Source organism: Lutjanus erythropterus, chromosome 23 (assembly GCF_056507025.1).
Source record: "Lutjanus erythropterus isolate fLutEry1 chromosome 23, fLutEry1.hap2, whole genome shotgun sequence".
Classification (NCBI taxonomy): Eukaryota; Metazoa; Chordata; class Actinopteri; order Lutjaniformes; family Lutjanidae; genus Lutjanus; species Lutjanus erythropterus.
The window spans coordinates 27,504,801-27,525,464 of NC_139339.1; the positions used below are offsets into that span (position 1 = coordinate 27,504,801).

The window sequence follows — 20,664 nt, forward strand, 5'->3', positions numbered from 1 at the left end:
GTGATATGGAGAAGTTTTGAGTGAGAGTCAATGGTAAATTCAGACAGAGAACTGCACTTTCTATGTGAAGTACAGAAGTTAGAGGTGGATACAGCTGTGTGGTTCAAGTGTTCAACAATCTCAGTGCTGACAAAGAAGGTTTGTTAGCAGGTGGCACAAGACTTTTAGAATGCAGGTCAATGGGTGGCAATCTAGCCTCCTGAATAACTAATGATGACGTATTTTTGTCTGTCAGTCCTTCTGAAGCTGCATCTGACATGTAGTTGATATCTTACAGAGCTGACAGAATACTACATTTTTTTCATTTCACAGCATAGTTGTAGTGAGCAGCCATTTTATTTTTTAAAGTGTCTCAGAGTTCTCTTAATGCTAATCAAAATACACATTTTTAAACCATTATTGTTATTTAGCTTTGATTTTAAAAGAGCTACAGAGTTGACATGTTATGGTTGAGACACATCTGATAGGAATATTATTTAATGAATGTGTCAAACAAAATAGAAAGTTTACCAGTGTTTGAGCAGTATTCCCGCCTTTTTTTTAAACCAGGAAGTGAGACAGGGGTCCTTACGGTATAGCTAACCCTTTTGATGCCTGAATAAATCATGTTTTTGTAAAAGTCTGACGGAGTTGATGGAAATCTGGCACACAACTTTAAAAGGGCAATTTAAAAAAAGCAAGTATGATTATAATAACCCATTTTCTACTTAATGTTATGAGTAGAAATTATTATATAAATTATAAGATTTTGAAGACTTTTAACACATTTTGAAATTATTTGAAGTTGTGAATTCTTGTCCTCAAAACAATTCTTGGCTTTAATAAACAAAAAACAATACGTTAAGGTAAAATGTAACTAAAATATACTAAATCAAAGGTTATTTATCCAAAAAACAAACAAACAAACAAACAATGTAAATAATGTGAATATGCTTAGTACAAACTGAATGTAAACATATCAAGTAAACTTTATTTACCAGATCACATAAGGAGGCTGTGCGTCACACAGGTTATGTAAAAGTTTGCATTAACTTTATTTAATCACACTGACCAAACATGAAACATTGTATTAAAAGCAATTCTTTACAATAAACTTATCTAATAAAATTACATGGAAAAATTACATGTAATTAAAATACATAAAGTCAAGAATTTGGCGTAATTACTTTTTTAAGTGAGTCTGGGACAAGGGTGTTTTCTGTCACAGAGTATAAATGACTTAGGACATGGTTTGTCAGTATTCTCAGCAATGGATGAATAATACTGTTTTTATTATTCTTAGGACATTAATTGCATAATTCTGCAACGCTGTTTTCCTGTGAAACTCGACAGGAAAGTAAATAAACCTGAGCCTCAATTATTACATAATGAATAGTGTTTTGAGAATAAATTAGTGAACATTTTGCTATGGTGGTTGTTTCTTACAACAGTTTCTTGGGGCCCCTGGGAGCTGCAGTCACGTGTTGAGAGGATGAGGGTTAAAGGGATAGTTCACCCAGAAATGTTCAGTCATTATCTACTCACCCTCATGTCGATTGAAGACCCAACATGCTAAGTTGACTATAAATGTTATTTACACAAAGTTTTTAGCCTAGATCCCTTAGAGCCATTTCATGTGCACATGCACACCGTCAGTGTGTGTCGTGACGTGAGCAAACAGCATGTTGGCACTTTAGGAGACTTGGATTGTGTCAGACAAGCAGTATGGAGGCATTAAATGTTTTTATTCTGTAGTTTTTTCCATTTGAAAACTGGTCACCATTCACTTCCATTGTTTAGGAGATTCTGCAACACTGTTTTCCTGTGAAACTCCAGCAGTGTTTTGCAGATTAAAAAACGAAACCCGACCCTCAGTCTGCATGAGGATGAGTAGATAGTGACTGAAATGTTCATTTTTGGGTGAACTATCCCTTTAAAATTGTTTGGGTGATCGTGGTGTCCAGCATATTACAGAGGCGTGGTTTTTGTCCCTGAACTGCGGAAACGGGCTGAATGAGCCCAAATAGCTGACAGCAGCAGCAGCAGCAGCTTCAGCACGGACACACAACAGACCAGCAGCTACACTACAGACACTGTCCACACAGAGGTGCGAGGAGATGGGGGACAAAACAGGGACCAGGTAGGACAATCATCCAGCTGCTTCATCATGCGCGCTGTCAGAGGAGGGAGACACGTTCCGTTAACTCCGCGAGCAGAAAAGGGGAACTGTCCTTTAACCCCGGACTGTTTATCGCTCAAAGTGTCTTAAATGCAAAGAAGCCAGTTGAACAAAGCTTCTGGTTTTGATCTTAAACTGACTCTAGATCAGCCTGACTCACATGACTCTGCTCAGAGGATTTCGGAGGACTGAAAGTTTTAAGTCTATCTCAAATAAATATGGAGTGATAGTAACATGTAAGTGAAGTGTGGACGTCAGCTGAAGGTGTCGTCCAGCTGTAAATCCAGCTGTGCAGCGTCAAACTGACTCAATGTAAACATTTAGGAAAGAAGCAGCTGCGTAACTTCCTCATGGAGACACAACGAGACGTGTCGGGCTGGAACACTGGCAGAGACACACAAGCTGCAGTTTGACTCTCTCAGTAAAAACGCTTCTTACTTTAGATCTTATATTTAAGCCAACAGATCTCTCCCCCCTTCCTCAAATTATTGCGCCCTGTAAGCAGACATAGGAGAATTACTTTGAAAATGTATTCTTATGCAGTTACTAATTACCTGTTAAAGCATGCAGCTGGTAATGTAATCCAAGCATCACAATATTAAGATAATGTAACGTGACTTACTTTGAGTTACTTTTGGATTACCTCAACATAAAATATGGAGAAATTGTTCAGCCTAATATATTGTTTTTAGGGCTACAGATGATGATTATTGTCATGATTAAATAATCGGTTGATTACTTTTTCAATTAATTGATTAGTTGTTTGGTCCAATGGTGAAAAATGTTGATCAAAGATCAAGATGACGGCCTCAAGTGTCTTGTTTTGTCCACAACTCAAAAATATCCAGATTGCGTAATCCTGTTACATGTAATCCATTACTCCCCAAGCCTGATTAGACATAGGAAAATATTCCTTCCTGGAGAAATGGTGCAGTATTATGGGAGCGTATTGCTGCCACATTAGAAAAACGTAAAGTTTATTGTTATTACAGTTTTTTGTCATGTTATAATAAGATATTTTCACGTTACAATGACAAACTTATAAACTTATTATAACAAGAAACGTATAAATTACCATTGGTGGATTCAGGCTGTCTGGGGGGCAGGGGTGAAAAAAAAAATAGAAATAAAAATAAAAAGGTCACCAGCTGCATGTGGTTGCATATGAAGACGCAGAAAGTCGAGATGGACTTGTGGTTAAACAGTTTCAATCTCTTTTTTAGATCAAATTTGTTTATGTGACTTCAAGTACAGCAGTGACTACACCTCTGTCATAAAAACACACAAGGAACAATTAATTATTTAACCATTTAAAGGTACATAGAGGTCTAATAGTTTTGTAGCATCTGGGGCCTCTATGACACTACATCGTATTTTCTCCATTGGAAGGGGACCCTAAAGCATTGTTTTTTACATTTTGTCCACTTGATGGGCACTCTAGAATGTACTTTTTCATGCTTTATCCACCGGAAGGACACCCTAGAGGCCACTTTACCAGGTTTGATCTACCTGATGGGCACCCTGGAGGGCACTTCACCAGGTTTTATCCACTGAGAGGGCAAGCATAGAGGGCACTGTTCACACTTTATCTACTGGAAGGGCACCCTAGAGGGCAATTTACCAGGTTTTTTCCTACTTGATGGACTTGTCTGGCAAACAGTTGAACCATTTTTTTCTGAAACCCCCTTTTCTCCTCATCCTCACTGTTTTTCCTGTGGTGGCTTGCATCTCACTTGCACAATAAACTGCTAAGTCATCTGCTAATTAAAATATAATACATGCATTTCATTCAGTGGCTGCACAAAATGTTTCTGTGGCCCTCCACTAACCCATAGGTGGTACTCTGAGAACCCCTGCCTTAGAATGAGCCCTTTATAATCAGAGGAGGCATGGAGGCTGCCATGTTTCTACAGCAGTGTTTTTGCAGGAATTGCGTGGTCACCATAGGTTCTTTTACACACTTGGAAAGGGAGAGTGAGGCGAGGTGTTTGCAAGCTGTAAGCTCACTGCAAGTTGTCACAAAATCCTACATATTGCTCTTTTAATATACTTAACAAAACAACCCCCAAAAACTGCCATGCTGGTGAGCTGACCTGTCCTTTTTTATGACCAGTTTCCTCACTGTCTGCACTAAAGTTAGGTGATCTACCAAATTATCACCGTGTCCACAGGAAAACACTGTGATGGATGATGGTATCATTGCTGGGTCTGAAAGGGTCTTTGTATGGAAGCATGTTTACACCACTAAACAAAAAAATATCCCCATGGTAAGTCATAATTATGAGACAAAAAAGTCAAAATTATGAGATAAAAAGTCATAATTATGAGAAAAATTGTAATAATTGAGACAAAAAAGTTGAAATGTATGAGATAAAATGTCAAAATTATGAGATAAAAAGTCAGAATTTCGACTTTTTATCTCAGAAATATATGACTTACCATGGGGGGGGGGGGGGTATTTCTTGTTTGGCAGAAATGGGCTTCCATATTGTTGTCACTGCACCACATGCCTGTAAAAAAATAAAAGTAAAAAAATTAATGAAGACAACATGGAGACGCAGTGAACAGCAGCATTTTCCCTGCCTCTTGTCAAAAACGGAACTTAGGCAACAACTCGATTGCAACTCTGAGCGGAAACTCTTCCTCAAACACACAAGTCTTTTAAACTATGATGTTACGATGGTAGAGGGCTCAGTCAGCCATCATGATTAATGATCGGTCCAACCCTACTCCACACTCATTTTACCAGTCCATGTCGTTTCTGGTGTGTCACATGCAACTGAACAACAGTTGCGAAATGATTGGCTGTTAGCATGTAAGACATCATCACATTATCAGGAGATATGAGGCAAGCCTTATTCTTTATGTGCTTTCCTTGCAGTTTGCATTAAATGTATTAAAGTGAAATAATTAGAATTGTGTGTTACATCCTGACCTCAGTACCTTCATACTCTGTTAAGGGAGTTTTTTTTCTAAGAGGTTTTTTATTATTATTAGAGGTGTTTTTTTGCCTTTAGGGTAAGGGGTTGACAGGAAGGGCTTCACATGTCCTGTGTCAAGGAAGCAAAGGACATTTTTGTTGATAATCAGGATGTGCATTCGTTCTTCTGCCCTGTTTTCTTTCCTCAGAATGTAAAAGGCAGCACATTCCTGCACAGGGACATGCTAATGTTAAAACTGCAACGCTGTGCATAAACTGGGTACAGCAGCTCTGGTTCAGACCGGTACTATTTCAACAGTTATATTGTTATAGTTATACACACAGGCTCCAAGAGTTGTCTGATTAATCACAATGGTGACAATAATAATTCCTGATATGCACATTACTGCAATACACTGGCCACATTTCCTGGAGTACACTGCACCCACTTCCTGTTTAGCTTCAGTGGAGACTCACTGCTCTTTTCTCTCTGCGCTGCTTCATGCTGACTTGTAGTCTCAGTTGTACCTGGATCAGGAACAGTGGCTCTCCCTGTTGACTAACTCATGGAGGTTGTAATTAGTTGTACTTCATTAAGCTGTAAGTGTTTGGTGGAAGATTCCCGAACACCACAAAACCAACCCTCTATCTCCTGTGGTGAGTTATCTGAGTGGAACACAATTTGATAAGATCTAACTAAACAAGACAAGTCATTTGACCTGAATGGAACTTTGACTTGTTGGACTAATTTTAGTGCAATAATAAATATAAGAATAAAACTGCTCTGATAGTAGACAAAATGTACAGACTTTAACTCCTAGGTTTTAACAGTGTGTAGCTGTGATGTAAGTTGCATTGTTCACACTCATTTGTGAACTTTGTGTGGACTTAAAGAACTAAATAAGGGCTTTTCACAACTGCTTTTAGCCCCGTGTTAAGAGAGCAGTTAGCCTCGGGCTAAGAGAGGTGTTTAGCCAGGGCTAAAACAGCTTTCACACTGGCACAATCCTGGTATGTTCCAAAGTGGGCTAACTGCAACTTAAGCCTGCTCCAGAGCAGGGATAGCCCTGAGTTTGTGGGCTTATCCTCTGAAAAAATGACTAAATCCAGGATTAAAAGTAGCCAGTGTGTAAAAGGGCTAAAAGATCAGAAGAAGAAGATAATCAGCCAGGTTAACGCAAAGAGGCTTTAATCCGGAGCTAGAAGAAGGGCAGTGTGAATCATATAACCCTGATCTTAGCTTAACCCTGGGTTAACAATGTCCGTGTGAAAAAGGGCTAAATTATCTCAAGGTTACTTCATAGCCCAGTGCTAAGCATATGAATGCTTAGCACTGGTAGATGAGGGCTGAATCTTCTCTCTATGGCATCAAAGTATTGTCCAATTAGATCCCCTGGAGGAAGTCACGCTGTTAAAGCAGTTTAACATTATGGAGAATTATGTTTATTCACTTGCTAAGAGTGAATATACAGATATCCCTCCAATGTCCGTGTCTCAAATATGCAGCTCTTATAACATGGTGAGCAGACAGGACTGCTAGCTGCATGGCTAGCTTTGTTGTACATTTAGCAACAGTTAGAGCTATCTGTCCATCAGAAAACTCAGTACAGTACTTGTAATGAGTTCAGAGATTCCTAAAGAGTGGGCCACGCCACATGGTGGGCCTTGAAGCTACTGCATGTGGGCATTGGGTCAAATCCCATGTATGAGATAGTGACTACTCCTTTACTGATTGGTAATTATCTGAGTAAAATAAAAATAACATTTTGTAGGTTTTGATTCCCGGGCCTCCTCTGTTTAATGTGTACACGTTCCTACATGCAAAAGCAACATTTTGCAAAACAACTCAAACACTGACTGTACTGTTGCAGATATATGTATAACTGCACCACCACTGCTGCTTTATAGTATTTCAAAAGCCCCCCCACCCCATCTGAGCATCAACCTGTAGGCTCTGAGGGGGCTTTCACACCAGGTACCTGTGCACAGATCGAAACACGCTTGACCCCAAAGTCCAGTTTGTTTGATAAGTGTGAACACTGCGTTCCGTGTTGATCTGTGCCTGAGTCTGTTTGAAAAGAAAGTCTGGAGCACGGTCTCATGCAACGGTTGTGAAAGCAACCAGACCAAAAGAGCAGCAGCAAAGGCATCCCTCAACCCTCATCGTACTCCGGCACAACACGAATCAATCGCACCTAGTGTGAAAATGCGCTGAGTTGACATTCTGCAATGGGCCACTTATCATCACTCCCCACTACCTCTTTTCTTATGGGAAGTTACGCCAATCAATTTCATAATAATCGATTTCACATGTGCTGGCTCAATGATGATATTTTAATTTACTTCTGTTCCTCCTTCTTGTCTTTTTAAATGATGTTTTTAACAAATTGTCTAGTAAAGAATGTTGAATTGCTTTTCAACACTGATGATAACTAACTTTAAGACAATCAGAGGGTGGGGATTTCCTTTAAATGAGTTGGAAATAGTTTCTTGAGTATTTCTCTGAAACATTCTCCCTGCTTTAATGCTATTGTTCTTTGTGAAACACTGTTGCAGTTTTTCATAGTACTGATTGACGTCTCTCTCAGGATTAGAACTGCTCCATGCTGTGTATTGTAATCTAAGCAGGCACACACGGTCACAGACAGGTCACACACACACTGCTCTGTTCTGTCACACATACAGAGACAGATGAGAGAACATGTCATTGACTTTTAGCTGTAGTTTATGACGACCTTCCTGTACTGAGGGTCATTGCGCTGTGAGCCGTTGTGCTTCTCTGTAACTGCTTGCTTTTTGTTTACACCAGTCTCAAGGATTGGTTTATTGCTGCACTGTGTGTGAGTGTGTGTGTGGGAGGGTGCTGGGGGTGGTGCCTATGACCTAAGCTATTTTTGGTGGCACATGTCAGACTCAAGACCAGTTAACTTGGGACGACTGATGCAATTAGGGACACACACCGTGTCCCCGGTCAGTGTTTAGGGTTAGGTTTGGTTAAGAGCACAGAACTTTTAAAAGGTGCTATGGGGGCACAGACACAAGAGGACCTGGAAGGTATTGAAAATACTTTAAAATTTTCATTGAACTTGGTTAAGACCTTCATAGATAATTTAAAGGGATAGTTCATCCAAAAATGAAAATTCAGGGATTATCTACTCACCCTCATGCCGATTGAAAGTCAGATTTCATTTTGTAGTCCACAAAACACTGCTGGAGTTTCACTGGAAAACAGTGTTGAAGAATCTCCCAAACTGTAATAGTTCAACAAAAGGAGGACCCAAATGCAGACAACGGGAGGCTTCCAGCTCAAAAAAGGTTTAATAAAGTAAAACAACGAACAAAGAAACAAAGACTTACACTGAATGTAGGGAGGTAAAATCCAAACGCCAAACAGAACGGAATCCACAAAAAGGCAAATTCAAAAAACAGTCCTGGGGGAAAAGAACATGGGAGAAAACTTGGGGGGGAAGACACAAGGGCTGGCTGATGTGGAAGCATACACAGACGAACTGACAAAGACACAGAGACACACAGGGACTAAAAAGACTTAACTAATGAGACACAGGTGGGAAAACAGGTGAAACACATGACAATTAAAAGGGTGGGAAAACAAGGGAAGACAAAGACAGGAAGTAAAAACAACAAAGACACACGAGGAAGAACCAAGCCTACAAAATAAAACAGAAAATGCAAATGCAAAAATCCAAAACCATGACACCAAACAGTGGAAGCGAATGGTGACCAGTTTTCAAACGTAAAAAAACTATCAAAAAAAAAAAGAAAAAAGAAAAACACCCCAGAAACCCCCCATACTCCTCATCTGGTGTAATCCAGGTCTCCTAAAGCCCCGACATGCCGTTCACTTGCGTGCACACACCGTCACACCATGCACACCCATTTCAGACAGTGTGTACGTGAACATTGCATTTTAATGACCGTTCCCTGCCCTTTATCAGCTGGGTTATCATATCAGTCTCTCTTTTTAACCCTTTTTATTTTCTTAATGAAAATTTAGTCACTATCTACTTACCCTCATGTTGATTGAAGGTCAGTTTTAGTTTTGAAGGAGGACAACAGCATTGCACAATGTCCCAAATAATGGAAGTGAATGGTGACCAGTTTTTAAATGGAAAAACAACTGGAAAAAACATAAAATGTCTCCACACTGCTCGTCTGGTTTAATCCAAGTCTCCTGAAGCCAGACACAACACATACACCCAGTTCAGACAGTGTGCATGTGAACGCGACATTTTAATTAATGACCACCCCTTTATCAGCTGAGCTGTCATAGGATTAATGAGAACATGGTTCCACGTTAAGGATCTACATTGAAGATTTAGACTGAAAACATGATGTAAATGACATTTTTCAAGTCAGTTTGGCATGTTGAGGCTTTAGTAGAGTTACACCATACGAGCAGTATGGAGGCATTTTAATTTTTTTTTCTGTTGTTTTTTTCTGTTTTTTTATTTTTATATGTGAAAACTGGCCACTGTTGACTTCCATTGATTTGGATATTCAGCAACACTGCTTTCCTGTGAAACTCCAGCAGTGTTTTGTCGACTAAACAACTAAACCCAATCTTCAATCAGCATGAGGGGGAGTAGATAATGACTGAATTTCCATTTTTGGGTGAACTATCCTTTTAAAGTAAGAAAATAAAAAGGGTTAAAAAAGAGAGACTGATATGATAGCTCAGCTGGTAAAGAGGAGGGAACAGTCGTTTATTACAATGTTGAGCTCCCAGTGGCTCTCCTGCAGGTCGATTCATTAATAATACTGAATGAAGTTAAAATTGCAACCTGAATAAATAAAAAGAAAGGGGAGATGTAGAAAGATTAATAAAATTTTAAGAATAAATAATAAATATCTGTTACATAAATGTGCATATATATTCTTGTCCAAAACAGTTAAATGTAAGTGCTAAAATATTAAAAATTCATCATAAGACACATTGATTAGTAAGAGTGATTCAATAAGTGCTTAATTATGAATAAAATAAAACACTGCACTGCAGATTGTAAAAACAAATGAGTAAAATAGGAAAATATTTACAAAAGAAAGTCTGTCATAAAACATACACCCAGAATAATTTTATTAAAATTGATTTGGTTTGGATGGGCCTTCACCTCTAGGTGGACAGGCTCCCTTTTAAAAGAAAAAGAAAAAAGAAAAAATGAGAATATTAATTATCTCTGGGCAAATGTGAAAGTGCTTTGTGCGAAGTCATGCAATATGATAGCAAATAAAGAGAATAATTCATAAATAATTAAAAATGAGTGGTCCTGCTGCTTGTTAAAGTGCTATAAATGTTGGGTTTAAGAACAAATAAACAGGGTTTGGGTTACAGTAAATCTACGAAATGAATGTAAGTCAATGTAATGTCCCTTAATATGACATAAGTAAATGTTACTTATGTTAATGAGCCATGCTTTCTCCCTCTTTCTACAGAGTCTTTAAAAAGTCCAGTCCAAACTGCAAGGTAGGATATGAGTGTGTGTGAGAAGGGATTCATATCATTGTTTCTTCCTCTCCCTCCTGTTATGGATCATCATGATCACTCCCTTCTTCTTTCTCTCATTTTTTCCACAGCTCACAGTTTATCTTGGGAAGCGAGACTTTGTTGATCACCTAAAACATGTCGATCCAGTGGGTGAGTCTAAACACACACACACACACACACACACACACACACACACACACACACATGTTTGAGAGAGTCTTTTTATCTGAGAGAATCAGAAATGTCAAGGTATACCGCCAGTAAGATGCCCTCAAATGAGTTTCAATAGTTCTTAATGGGACAAGGAAGCACTGCACGACTTGGGATGGCTCGTCCAACAGGTGCTCTTTCGTGAGGCAAGTATAAAAAGATAAAATCCAGGAAGTCTTACTTGAGTTACGCAGACAGCCAAAGGGAAAGGCACTAAGGCATTCTATCTTCTGATGACATGGCACTGTAAGTGTATGCTTCGAGCAAAGGCAAACAAGAACTTTCATTATTCAGAGTTTATGTTACCAGCTGTGACATTTCACTGCAGCACACTGGTGGGCAAGGGTTACCAGATCCCAATAAACCAAATGTGGGACAAAGAGTGTGATCATGTGGGACAATGTGGGGCACATTAACAATGCTGAGAGGGCTCTGGTTGATTCAGTAGCACACAATAGACAATAGATAAATGTTTTCACAGTTTTTGTTGTAGCTGCATTTGCTTTTCTTCATGGTAGTTTAGATCAATTCTGTCTAAATCTGGATAGCTTTTGTCTCTTTGTGGCAACTCACAAACATTTCCAGTTGCATTTTGGGGTAGTAAACATGGCGACAGGTTAACCTGCACTTGCACAGTTCCATGATGACTGTCCTCCCTGTTTGCTTTACATCCATTGATTAAACAGTTGTTTTTAGAAAAGTGCCTGTCCTGCAGGAGTTTGACTTTTGAAGCCAAGCAAAATGTGTGGAGTCCTATAAAGAGGGACATCGGGTCACCCTGTGGTAGGCACCAGTTTATGGGATGCAAAGGACACAAAGGTTGTGTCGAAATTTGGGCAAAAGAAAGCTGTATTTCTTGACTGTTTGTTGACTCTTTATGATGACTTTGGAAATGCAGCTTCTGAATTAGGGTACATGAAATAGACACATTATTAAAAGACCGCATGTCTGTGTGTTTATTCTCTAGACGGAGTGCTCCTTGTAGACCCAGAGTATCTGAAAGATCGAAAAGGTGAGAAAAGTTTCAGATAGACACAAATTAAGCAGACAAAGCACCAACCTGCCTAATTTGATAATTGAAAGACCAATTGACCATCTCTCTAATCAGTGTCTTCTTCCATCCTCAGTGTTTGTAACTCTGACTTGTGCATTTCGTTACGGTCGGGAAGACCTGGATGTCCTGGGCCTCTCCTTCCGGAAAGATCTGTACGTCCACACGGTCCAGGTCTACCCTCCTCTGCAGGAGGAAAAGAAGCCTCTTAGCCACCTGCAGGAGAGGCTGCTGAAGAAGCTGGGGCAGCATGCCTACCCTTTCAACTTCACTGTAAGACCACCATACCCAGTCCTTCATCCCTCAGGACCACCAATAACTCTGCTGTAAAGTGATGGTACAGGCAATTAGACTTCTTCAGGAAGACATAATGTTGTCAGAGTTTGTACAGATGACAGAAAAGAAAGGAACATACCATCATACCACACAGTATTTGTCTGTAGACACATTTTTTACTCAGTGCACCACTGGATTAAGAATTTCATTGCCAACGACTGTTTCACTCTAATAGTTGTGCGTATGACAATGAAGAACCTGAACTTGAGCTATAGTGTTCTGTATGACTAATCACTATGGCTGCCATGTTTAATTTTGTTCATGTGTTTGGGTGTGTTAGATCCCCCAGAACCTGCCTTGCTCAGTGACCCTCCAGCCAGGCCCAGAGGACACTGGGAAGGCGTGTGGCGTGGACTATGAGCTTCAAGCATTCTGTGCCAAAACTGTGGAGGAGAAGATCCACCATAGGTTTGACACATTCAGACACCAGAGACTACAACTAAAACCAACACCTCTAGAGAGCTTTTCATACTTCACTTAGCCCCAGGTTATGAAAGCTTTCACAAGAGTTTTTCTCACTGGATTTAGACCCAAGTTAAGAGAGTAGTTAGCCTTAGGCTAAGGGAGCTGAGACTTAAAGAGCTTTCACATTGTCACAATCCTGGCACATTCCAAAGTGGGCTAACGCTGACTTTAGCCCAGGGCTAGCTGGCCCTGTTCTGGAGCAGGGTTAGCCTCTGAAGATCAACTAAACCCTGGGCTTAGAGCAACTACTGCAAAATAGGTCCAAAACATTAAAAGAACAAGATAATCAGCCAGGTTAATGCAAAACACTTGTGTGGGTGTACACAGGCTTTAACCCAGAGCTAGAAGAAGGGCGGTGTGAATTATATAGCCCTGGGCTTAGCTTAAGCCTGGGTTAACAATGTCTGTGTAACAAGTGGGCTAACCCCAACTTTAGCCTAGGGCTTGCTGGCCCTGTTGAGGAGCAGGGTAAGCCCTAAGTTTGTGGGGTTATCCCCTGAAAATCATCTAAATCCAGGCCTAAAAAGTACCGGTGTGAGATAGGGCTATAACAAAGGAGTAGTCACGGAACAATATGTTCACATAAGCTGCTACACCAACAGACTAGTGACCCAGGGCTACTAGAAATGCAGTGTGATTATATAGCCCTGTGCTAAACATAACCTTGGCTTACCAATATGTGTGTGAAAAGGAACTAAGTTATCCCAGGGTTAACTCTCGGCCCTGGGCTAAGAATATGCAGTGTGAAAAGCCCTGTAGAGATATATACAATGTGGTTCTCTGGGAAACACTAGAGACTAGACATATTCTTTGAAACCAGCTAATAGCTAACCAGTTTGGAATGCCCAGTTCTCTCTGTACTGCTGTCCCTGTCACTGCTAACTGTCCTGTTGGCTTGTGTAGGGTATAGACATGTTACCACCATACATGTACATGTATATGAACCTGCTGTGTGTGCAGGAATTCTGTCCACCTGGTGATCAGGAAGGTTCAGTATGCCCCAGAGAAGCCAGGTCCACAGCCGATGGTGGAGACCAGTCGCTCCTTCCTGATGTCCGACAGATCTCTACACCTGGAGGCCTCGCTGGATAAAGAGGTAACACGCTCACACATTTTTATGTGATATTTGATGACTGGGATGCACATACTGACGAGTCTCTGTCTCTTTCTAGCTGTACTACCATGGCGAGCCCATCAGTGTCAACGTCCAGGTCACCAACAACTCCACCAAGACTGTCAAGAGGGTGAAAGTATCTGGTAACACCACTTGCCCCTACACAACAACCGAAAGCACCACTTAGAGCAACAGATTAGACTCAGAACTGACTTTGAAGACAGACGAAAGCTAAAGGAAGTACTGAAGTCTTTGTCCTCCCTTCTCTTTCCCTCTCAGTTCGTCAGTATGCTGATATCTGTCTGTTTTCCACGGCTCAGTACAAGTGTCCAGTTGCCCAGGTTGAAGTAGAGTGAGTTCCTCTTCTATACTGTTATCTTCCTTTTCACACATGCTTCATTTGATTGTTTATTCTCTTCAAGCTGTTTCTGAGGGGTGGGAACCATGAAGATCTGTAAAAATTTTGGGAGTAAGACATTCTCATTCTACCACCCACTACCACACCAAAACCCCCCCTCATATTTAACACTTTAAAGTTTCTTTGCTTATATGCAAATGTAGGCTCACCCAAGAAGTTACTTTTTAAATCCACATGAACCACTCTTCACAGGCATAAATTAGATCCACCGCACAGTAGAGCATGACACAGGAGTGGATTTTCACTCCTGTCCCGTCCCACTCCCACAGAAATACTCCTGTCCTGTCCCAATCCCGGAAGAGTATACCAAACCTATAGTTGGTATAATTCCTGCTCCTGCTAATTTTTTTTTTTCAGTGGTGAGAATTGACTCCCAATCCTGTGTCCTGCAGGATTCCCCGACAAAACTCACAGATTTTTCAACACCCACAGAATATTCAGTTATATGAATATGTTAACAGGGAATATATCAAAACAAAGGACAGATCTAGTTGCAGCTGAGCACCAGTGTTTTCATGCTAGACAGCACCATCTTCCTCTGCTGCTGCTCAATTCCAGTTGTTCCCTTCTTCTTCGACTGATGATTTTTTGTCAGATGATCGTTTACAGCGGCCCCTACAGCTTTGCAGTGGAAACAGCAATTGACAAGATATCTCATCAATGGTGGGGAAAGAGTTAAAAAGGAGACACATCATTGTTAAAGCTGGTTCGCCTGTCACTTCTTTTAGTTCCTTCTCCCATGACAGTGGTGAAGAACAACAGGAGCAAATATCTGGAGTTGAGTTTTCATTAAAACAAAATTATGACTGGTGTGTTAACAGAATGCTAAATTAATCAGAAAAGTCCAACTTGCCTCCTAAGTTAATCAGAGAACAGAAAGAGAAACGCTATCAATGTAACTACTTTGGTGGCAATTTTTAATGTATACATTAATATTTTTAATAATGTCCCAGGTTTGAGGGTTCCTTGTAGAAATTACAGCATTAGTTCTCTGAGAATGTCTTTCATACAGTATTCTGGTAAAATTGGTATTGTAACTGAAATATCCCTAACAGAATCAATATCTATATTGAATCAGATCGACTTGGGATCTTGTGAATCCAATCAAATCGATTTGAGAAATCTGAATTGATACCCATCCTTAATATTGGCACCCTTAGCACTTCTCAATATTAACAAAGGGGTTCCACAGGGATCAATTTTAGGTGTCTTTAGAATGTATATTAATAACAGTACAGTGGCTCAGTTATTAGCACTGTCGCCTCAAGTTTGCATGTTCTCCCTGTACTTTCATGGGTTTCCCCCACAATCATAAACATGTATGGTATGTATGGACCAAGGCAGTGGCTTAGAACTGGAGTTGGTATCCAGGTACTGCTGCCTACTGCTCCTGATCCTAGGATGGGTTATACGCAGAGACTGAATCTAACTGTACAGTCTACCTTCCATATTTGTATATATGACAATAAAATTTGTGTAAATTTTGGGAGGATCTATTGTCAGAATATATCAGACATGGAATATAATGTTCAAAAGTATGCTTTCACTAATGTATAATCACATGATAATAAGAATCTTTGAACAGACATATCAAACACTGGCTCTACATTTTTGTGTGTTTCCCAGCCACTGTAGTTTCTCCTACACACTTGGAAGGGGAGGGTGAGGCAAGCAGTATTTAAAGTCTCATTTTGTATTTATGACTCCGGGATTCATTATGTAGCAACAGAAAAAAGTGATGGATCACTCTCTAACTTTACCATTTCACTCCTCTCTCTCTGACCTTTACCACCCTCCTTAAACCTCAGTGATCAGGTTTCTCCCAGTTCCACCTCCTGCCACGTCTACACTCTGACCCCTACCCTGGGCACCAACAGGGAAAAGAGGGGCCTGGCCCTGGATGGAAAGCTAAAGCATGAAGACACCAATCTGGCCTCCAGCACCATGTACACACAGATACACACATACATCTGATAGAAAAGGAAATACAAATTCATGGAGATGTATACTGATAAACCTTTATATCTGTTTTCATGTGTCCTGTGCGTGTTGCAGAATAAAAGAAGGGACCAACAAGGAGATGATGGGCATCCTGGTTTCTTACAGAGTCAAAGTCAAACTGGTGGTGTCTCTTGGAGGGTAGGTGAACACACCAGGTGGCTTTTGGATATGTAAGGATATTAAAAAAAAAAACAATAAATGCTGCAGCTGCATAAACTCTGTAGGTTTATCACTAAAACTCTGTGTACAAAAAACACAGATTCTTTTAATAAAGCTGTGTTCGTCTATGGTTCTGTTCACATGTATAGACATGATTTAGCCATTGGACATTTGATTTGACCCTTTCTCAGTCCTGCCCCTTTGAACAGTCTTAGTACCCAATTGAACCTCTGTCAGCTTTTTCCTTTCCTGTTTTCTGTATTTAGATATGCGAAGTGTTCTGTGTTGTGCATGCAGGTGCTAAATGAGCAGCATTTGTGCTATTTTTTTTGGTGAACAGTGAAATTACTGAATCAGTTTGCAATTAATGAACGTGAGCATCTTTCACTCCTGGGAGAGATAACAGCGCTCACATTAGCAGCTGATTAAAACAAAGCGTGATCGCAGCAGGTAGAATGGACAGAAGTGTATGAACTACACTGCAGGCTGGAGTCTGTTGCATGTAGCAGAGACTGTTTGTCTGTTCTGAGCTACTGTAGAAACATGGTGATGCAAAACTTTGACACAAACACAAAGATTCTTATTTTTATATGATTGTACACTAATGAAAACATGAGTGTGCTTTTATTTGATTTTATATTTTATATTTACATTTATTTTATTTATATTATACTCCATTCTTGCCATATTCTGCCAATAGATCTCCCTAAATCTGATACACTGGACCTATAAATTAAGTTTTAATAAAGCCAATAAACAGGTCTAAGAGTGTGTGTGTGTGTATGTGTGTGTAGGGATGTAGCAGTGGAACTTCCTTTTGTCCTGATGCATCCCAAACCTGCAGACCAGCCCAGCACTCAACCACAACCAGGTAGGACACACACACACACACACACACGCACACACACGCACACACACACACACACACACACACACACACACACACACACACACACACACACACACACACACACATCATCACAGTTAACAATGGAGCTGTGTGAGCTGGGAGGATTAGAGTGTAATTTGATTACTTTCTGCTTCTCATTTCTAGTTGCCCCACAGGCTGATGCTGCTGTGGATACAAACCTCATCAAGTTTGACACAAAGTAAGTGTGTTTGTGTAAAAAAAAAAAAAAAAAAAAAAAAGATATTTCATCCTTACAGAGTCATCCACATCCACAGTTCTTCCCCACATTTTTCACTCCCAGACTCCAGTTGCTGGATGTGATTTGACTCCTCTGATCATTTCGTAACATAATTTAATGACAGTGTTTGGATTAGAGAGGAGTCACGTGGTGCTGAATTGGAGAGCTGCAAATAGAAGCAGGTGATGCTATTTTTATGCCTGAGCACCAGCAACAGCTGTGGCAGGAGGCATTATGTTTACAGGTTGTCTCCCTTGTATCTATCTGCCCGCCTGTCGCATTCTTGTGAAGGTGATATCTCAGGAACGCCTCAAGTGAAATTTCTTTAAACTTGGCACAAATGTCCACTTGAATGCACAGATAAATGGATTATATTTTGGTGGCCAGGAGTCAAAGGTTAAGGTTACTGCAACCTAAAGTCCATCCCATACTCATGAAGGCCATATCTCAGGAACACTTGGCACAAACATCCACTTGTACTTAAGGATTAACTAATTTTTTTTTCTCTGTCTTTTTTTTCTTTTTCTTTTCTTCTACTGCATTATTAATATTGTAAAGAGAGTAGTTTTGGTATTGTAACGAGAACAGTGTCTGAGTTTTGTATATTCTTACTCAAGCTTGAGATCTGTGCCTGAACCTAATGGGACCTGATAGAACCCAATGGGTTTGGGTCGGGTCGGGCCGTATTTCTCACATATTTCATGGGCTCACGTCAGTTTTTGCTCCTGAGTTATGGTGTTGAATAATGGCAAGACAAGAACATGATGATGTCTCAGTGAAGTTTACCATTGACCTAGACCCCAGTGTGGGACTGTTTTCTTAATCCCACTCCTGAAGGAATTCTGACCATTCCCACCCACTCCTGCAATACATGTGTCCACTCCCGCCTGCTCCCACTGGATGTCTGATCAATGAGTTCCATTGATTTTGTCTCGCAGGGAAAACATGTTATTATTCTGTAGTATTAATAAACAGATGCCCATCCTGTTGGTGATAACATGGTAAAAATTGTGTTCTCATGCATAATTACACTCAAGGGTGCAGACTTGGGTTAAACATTGGGTGTCTTTTATCTGGTAGTATTAATAACAATTGAGGCAGAGAAATGCCATTTCATTATTCATTAACATAATATAAACTACACATGCTGCTTGACCTTTGTCACAGCTCCAAGGAAGAAACGCCAAGTGATCTATGACTGTCTGACTGAGCAGCCTCATGGAAGTGATATTTTACAGTTATTCATATTATAAACTAACAAAAACTTGTTCTATTCTATTGAGCTGAGACAGATTCCATATTGTGTTCGTGTTCAGAGGCTCCAGCAGCAGGCTGCACCGTGCGCACTGCTATGTTAGAAACAGTTGGCCTAATAAATTTGACAATCACTCAAAATTAAAAAACAAAACTCTGAAAAAGTGCTCAATCGTGCAATGAGATTTTTGATGGGTTCTTCAGGAACCTTTGGCTGACTGTCTGTACTGAAGGGCGCATTTTGCCGTACCTAACTTTTGGAGGTAAATCCATCATACGCTGCCATCTCAGCCGCTCAGAAGTGTTTTGGATAAAGTTTGAATCCAGAGGTCTTGAAGCTTATCCCTCGTTCGAGCACAGCGCACACCTTGCGTCCTCATTGTTTAATCTTTTCAAGTATTTCCAGGCAGAGCTGGTGACAGACATCGTGTCATGTGAATCTAATTTAAATGGTACAGTCACAAGTTGCAGTACTAACTGCATCAACGGTCATAACTGTTTGAATTCACAATGCTTTGTACTTGTTAACAAATTAATTAAAGTGTGCAGTGTGCTCGGCCACACACTACAACTCATCACATAAATTAAACTAATAATAATAATATTGCTATGGTATTATATTTATTAGCGGTCCTTTAAACTCCAATGAAATTGATCAGTCCATGGGAATTATGCAGCTGCTTTTTTCCTGCTTTGCCTCAGGATTCGGGGGTTGTTACACCACTATCTTGAACTTTGAGGTTGGTGTAAAACCCAATGCACCCTCCTTAGATGGCATCTATGTTTACACTCATATCTACTTACTACAGGGATATTGTGTATTTGAAGTAAACAAACGCAGCCAATCAGCGTCCTCAGAAGGACTACTTGTAACTATGGGTGTGGTTTTAGGTGTGCCAACAGCGAGAAGCATCCATGGAAGCGACTAGTCTCAAACAGACAATGGCGGCTCCTGATGAGGTTAGCATAGATACTGTGCTAGCATCAATTATATCAGAACTGAAAGCACGGTGCTGTTTTTGCACTCTTCTCCTGATTGACTTTGGCAACAGTTTGATCTAATTGGTCAAGGTTAGCCTCTATTAGATGTGATAGACAGATGGTTCATCCAATCATCTGCCAAGTGGTTTTTTGGAAACCACTTCGACTTCGACATGGTTCTGTGTAACAAACCATCTGGTGTGTCAGGTTAGTTTAGACGTGTTGTTGTCAACATGAACACTCATTGCATCTTTACTGAAACCTGTTTACTTTCATTTCATTGTATTTTATGTTGTTGTTGTGTCATGTTGTATTTTTATGCAGGTAGGTGACGACATTCTTTCTCTTTTCAGCACTTCCTCTCAGCTTGATGACTTAGTGTTTGAAGACTTCGCTCGCCTGCGGTTAACAGGGATGCAGGATGAGGACGAACCCTTTTGTTAGCTCCGCCTCCTCCTTCCAACTCAGAACCCACAAAGAGCAGACAGCCAGACCTGTAAACACAGACTCCTGAGTCTCAACACATGCTTTTATTTGTACCATTTTTGAGTTGATCTAAGTGAGGTCACAGTCCGATGTTTTTGGAGGACATGCTGCCTAACTCTGAGTTTTCATTCTGCTGATATCAGTATTCTACATGCTGCTGTGATTCAGGATTTATACTTCTAGCAGGGCAATAAAAATGATATTTTTATATTGATGACAGGTCAGTTCTTTTCTTCAGGTATCAGAGCAATAACACAGGAACCTCTAACTTTCACTGCTCCCTTCTGATTTATTCTTAACCTCTTTATAATGAAACATTTTTATATCTGAGCAGAACAAGCTGGAGGGTGGAGAAAAATGAATAAACAGGAAATATTTTATTTTTTTAGTTAGTTTTTGTACTTTTGCTAATAGATGTTTATCCTACATACTGATCTTAAATGTCTGTCGAACAGCCAAG

The 20,664-nt window shown here is 40.1% G+C and overlaps 1 protein-coding gene across 1 annotated transcript; it reads left to right on the top strand.

Moving 5' to 3' along the window:
- The first annotated feature begins 1,987 nt into the window (after positions 1-1,987).
- Positions 1,988-20,584, top strand: arrb2b (arrestin, beta 2b). The gene is made up of 14 exons (XM_084712231.1): positions 1,988-2,119; positions 10,530-10,560; positions 10,671-10,731; positions 11,759-11,803; positions 11,919-12,115; positions 12,459-12,586; positions 13,604-13,739; positions 13,816-13,900; positions 14,037-14,109; positions 15,984-16,121; positions 16,231-16,314; positions 17,130-17,206; positions 17,390-17,444; positions 20,072-20,584. Exons 1-14 carry the CDS (start codon positions 2,097-2,099, stop codon positions 20,160-20,162), a joined length of 1,224 nt encoding a protein of 407 aa, XP_084568357.1. The 5' UTR covers positions 1,988-2,096; the 3' UTR covers positions 20,163-20,584.
- The last annotated feature ends 80 nt before the right edge of the window (positions 20,585-20,664 follow it).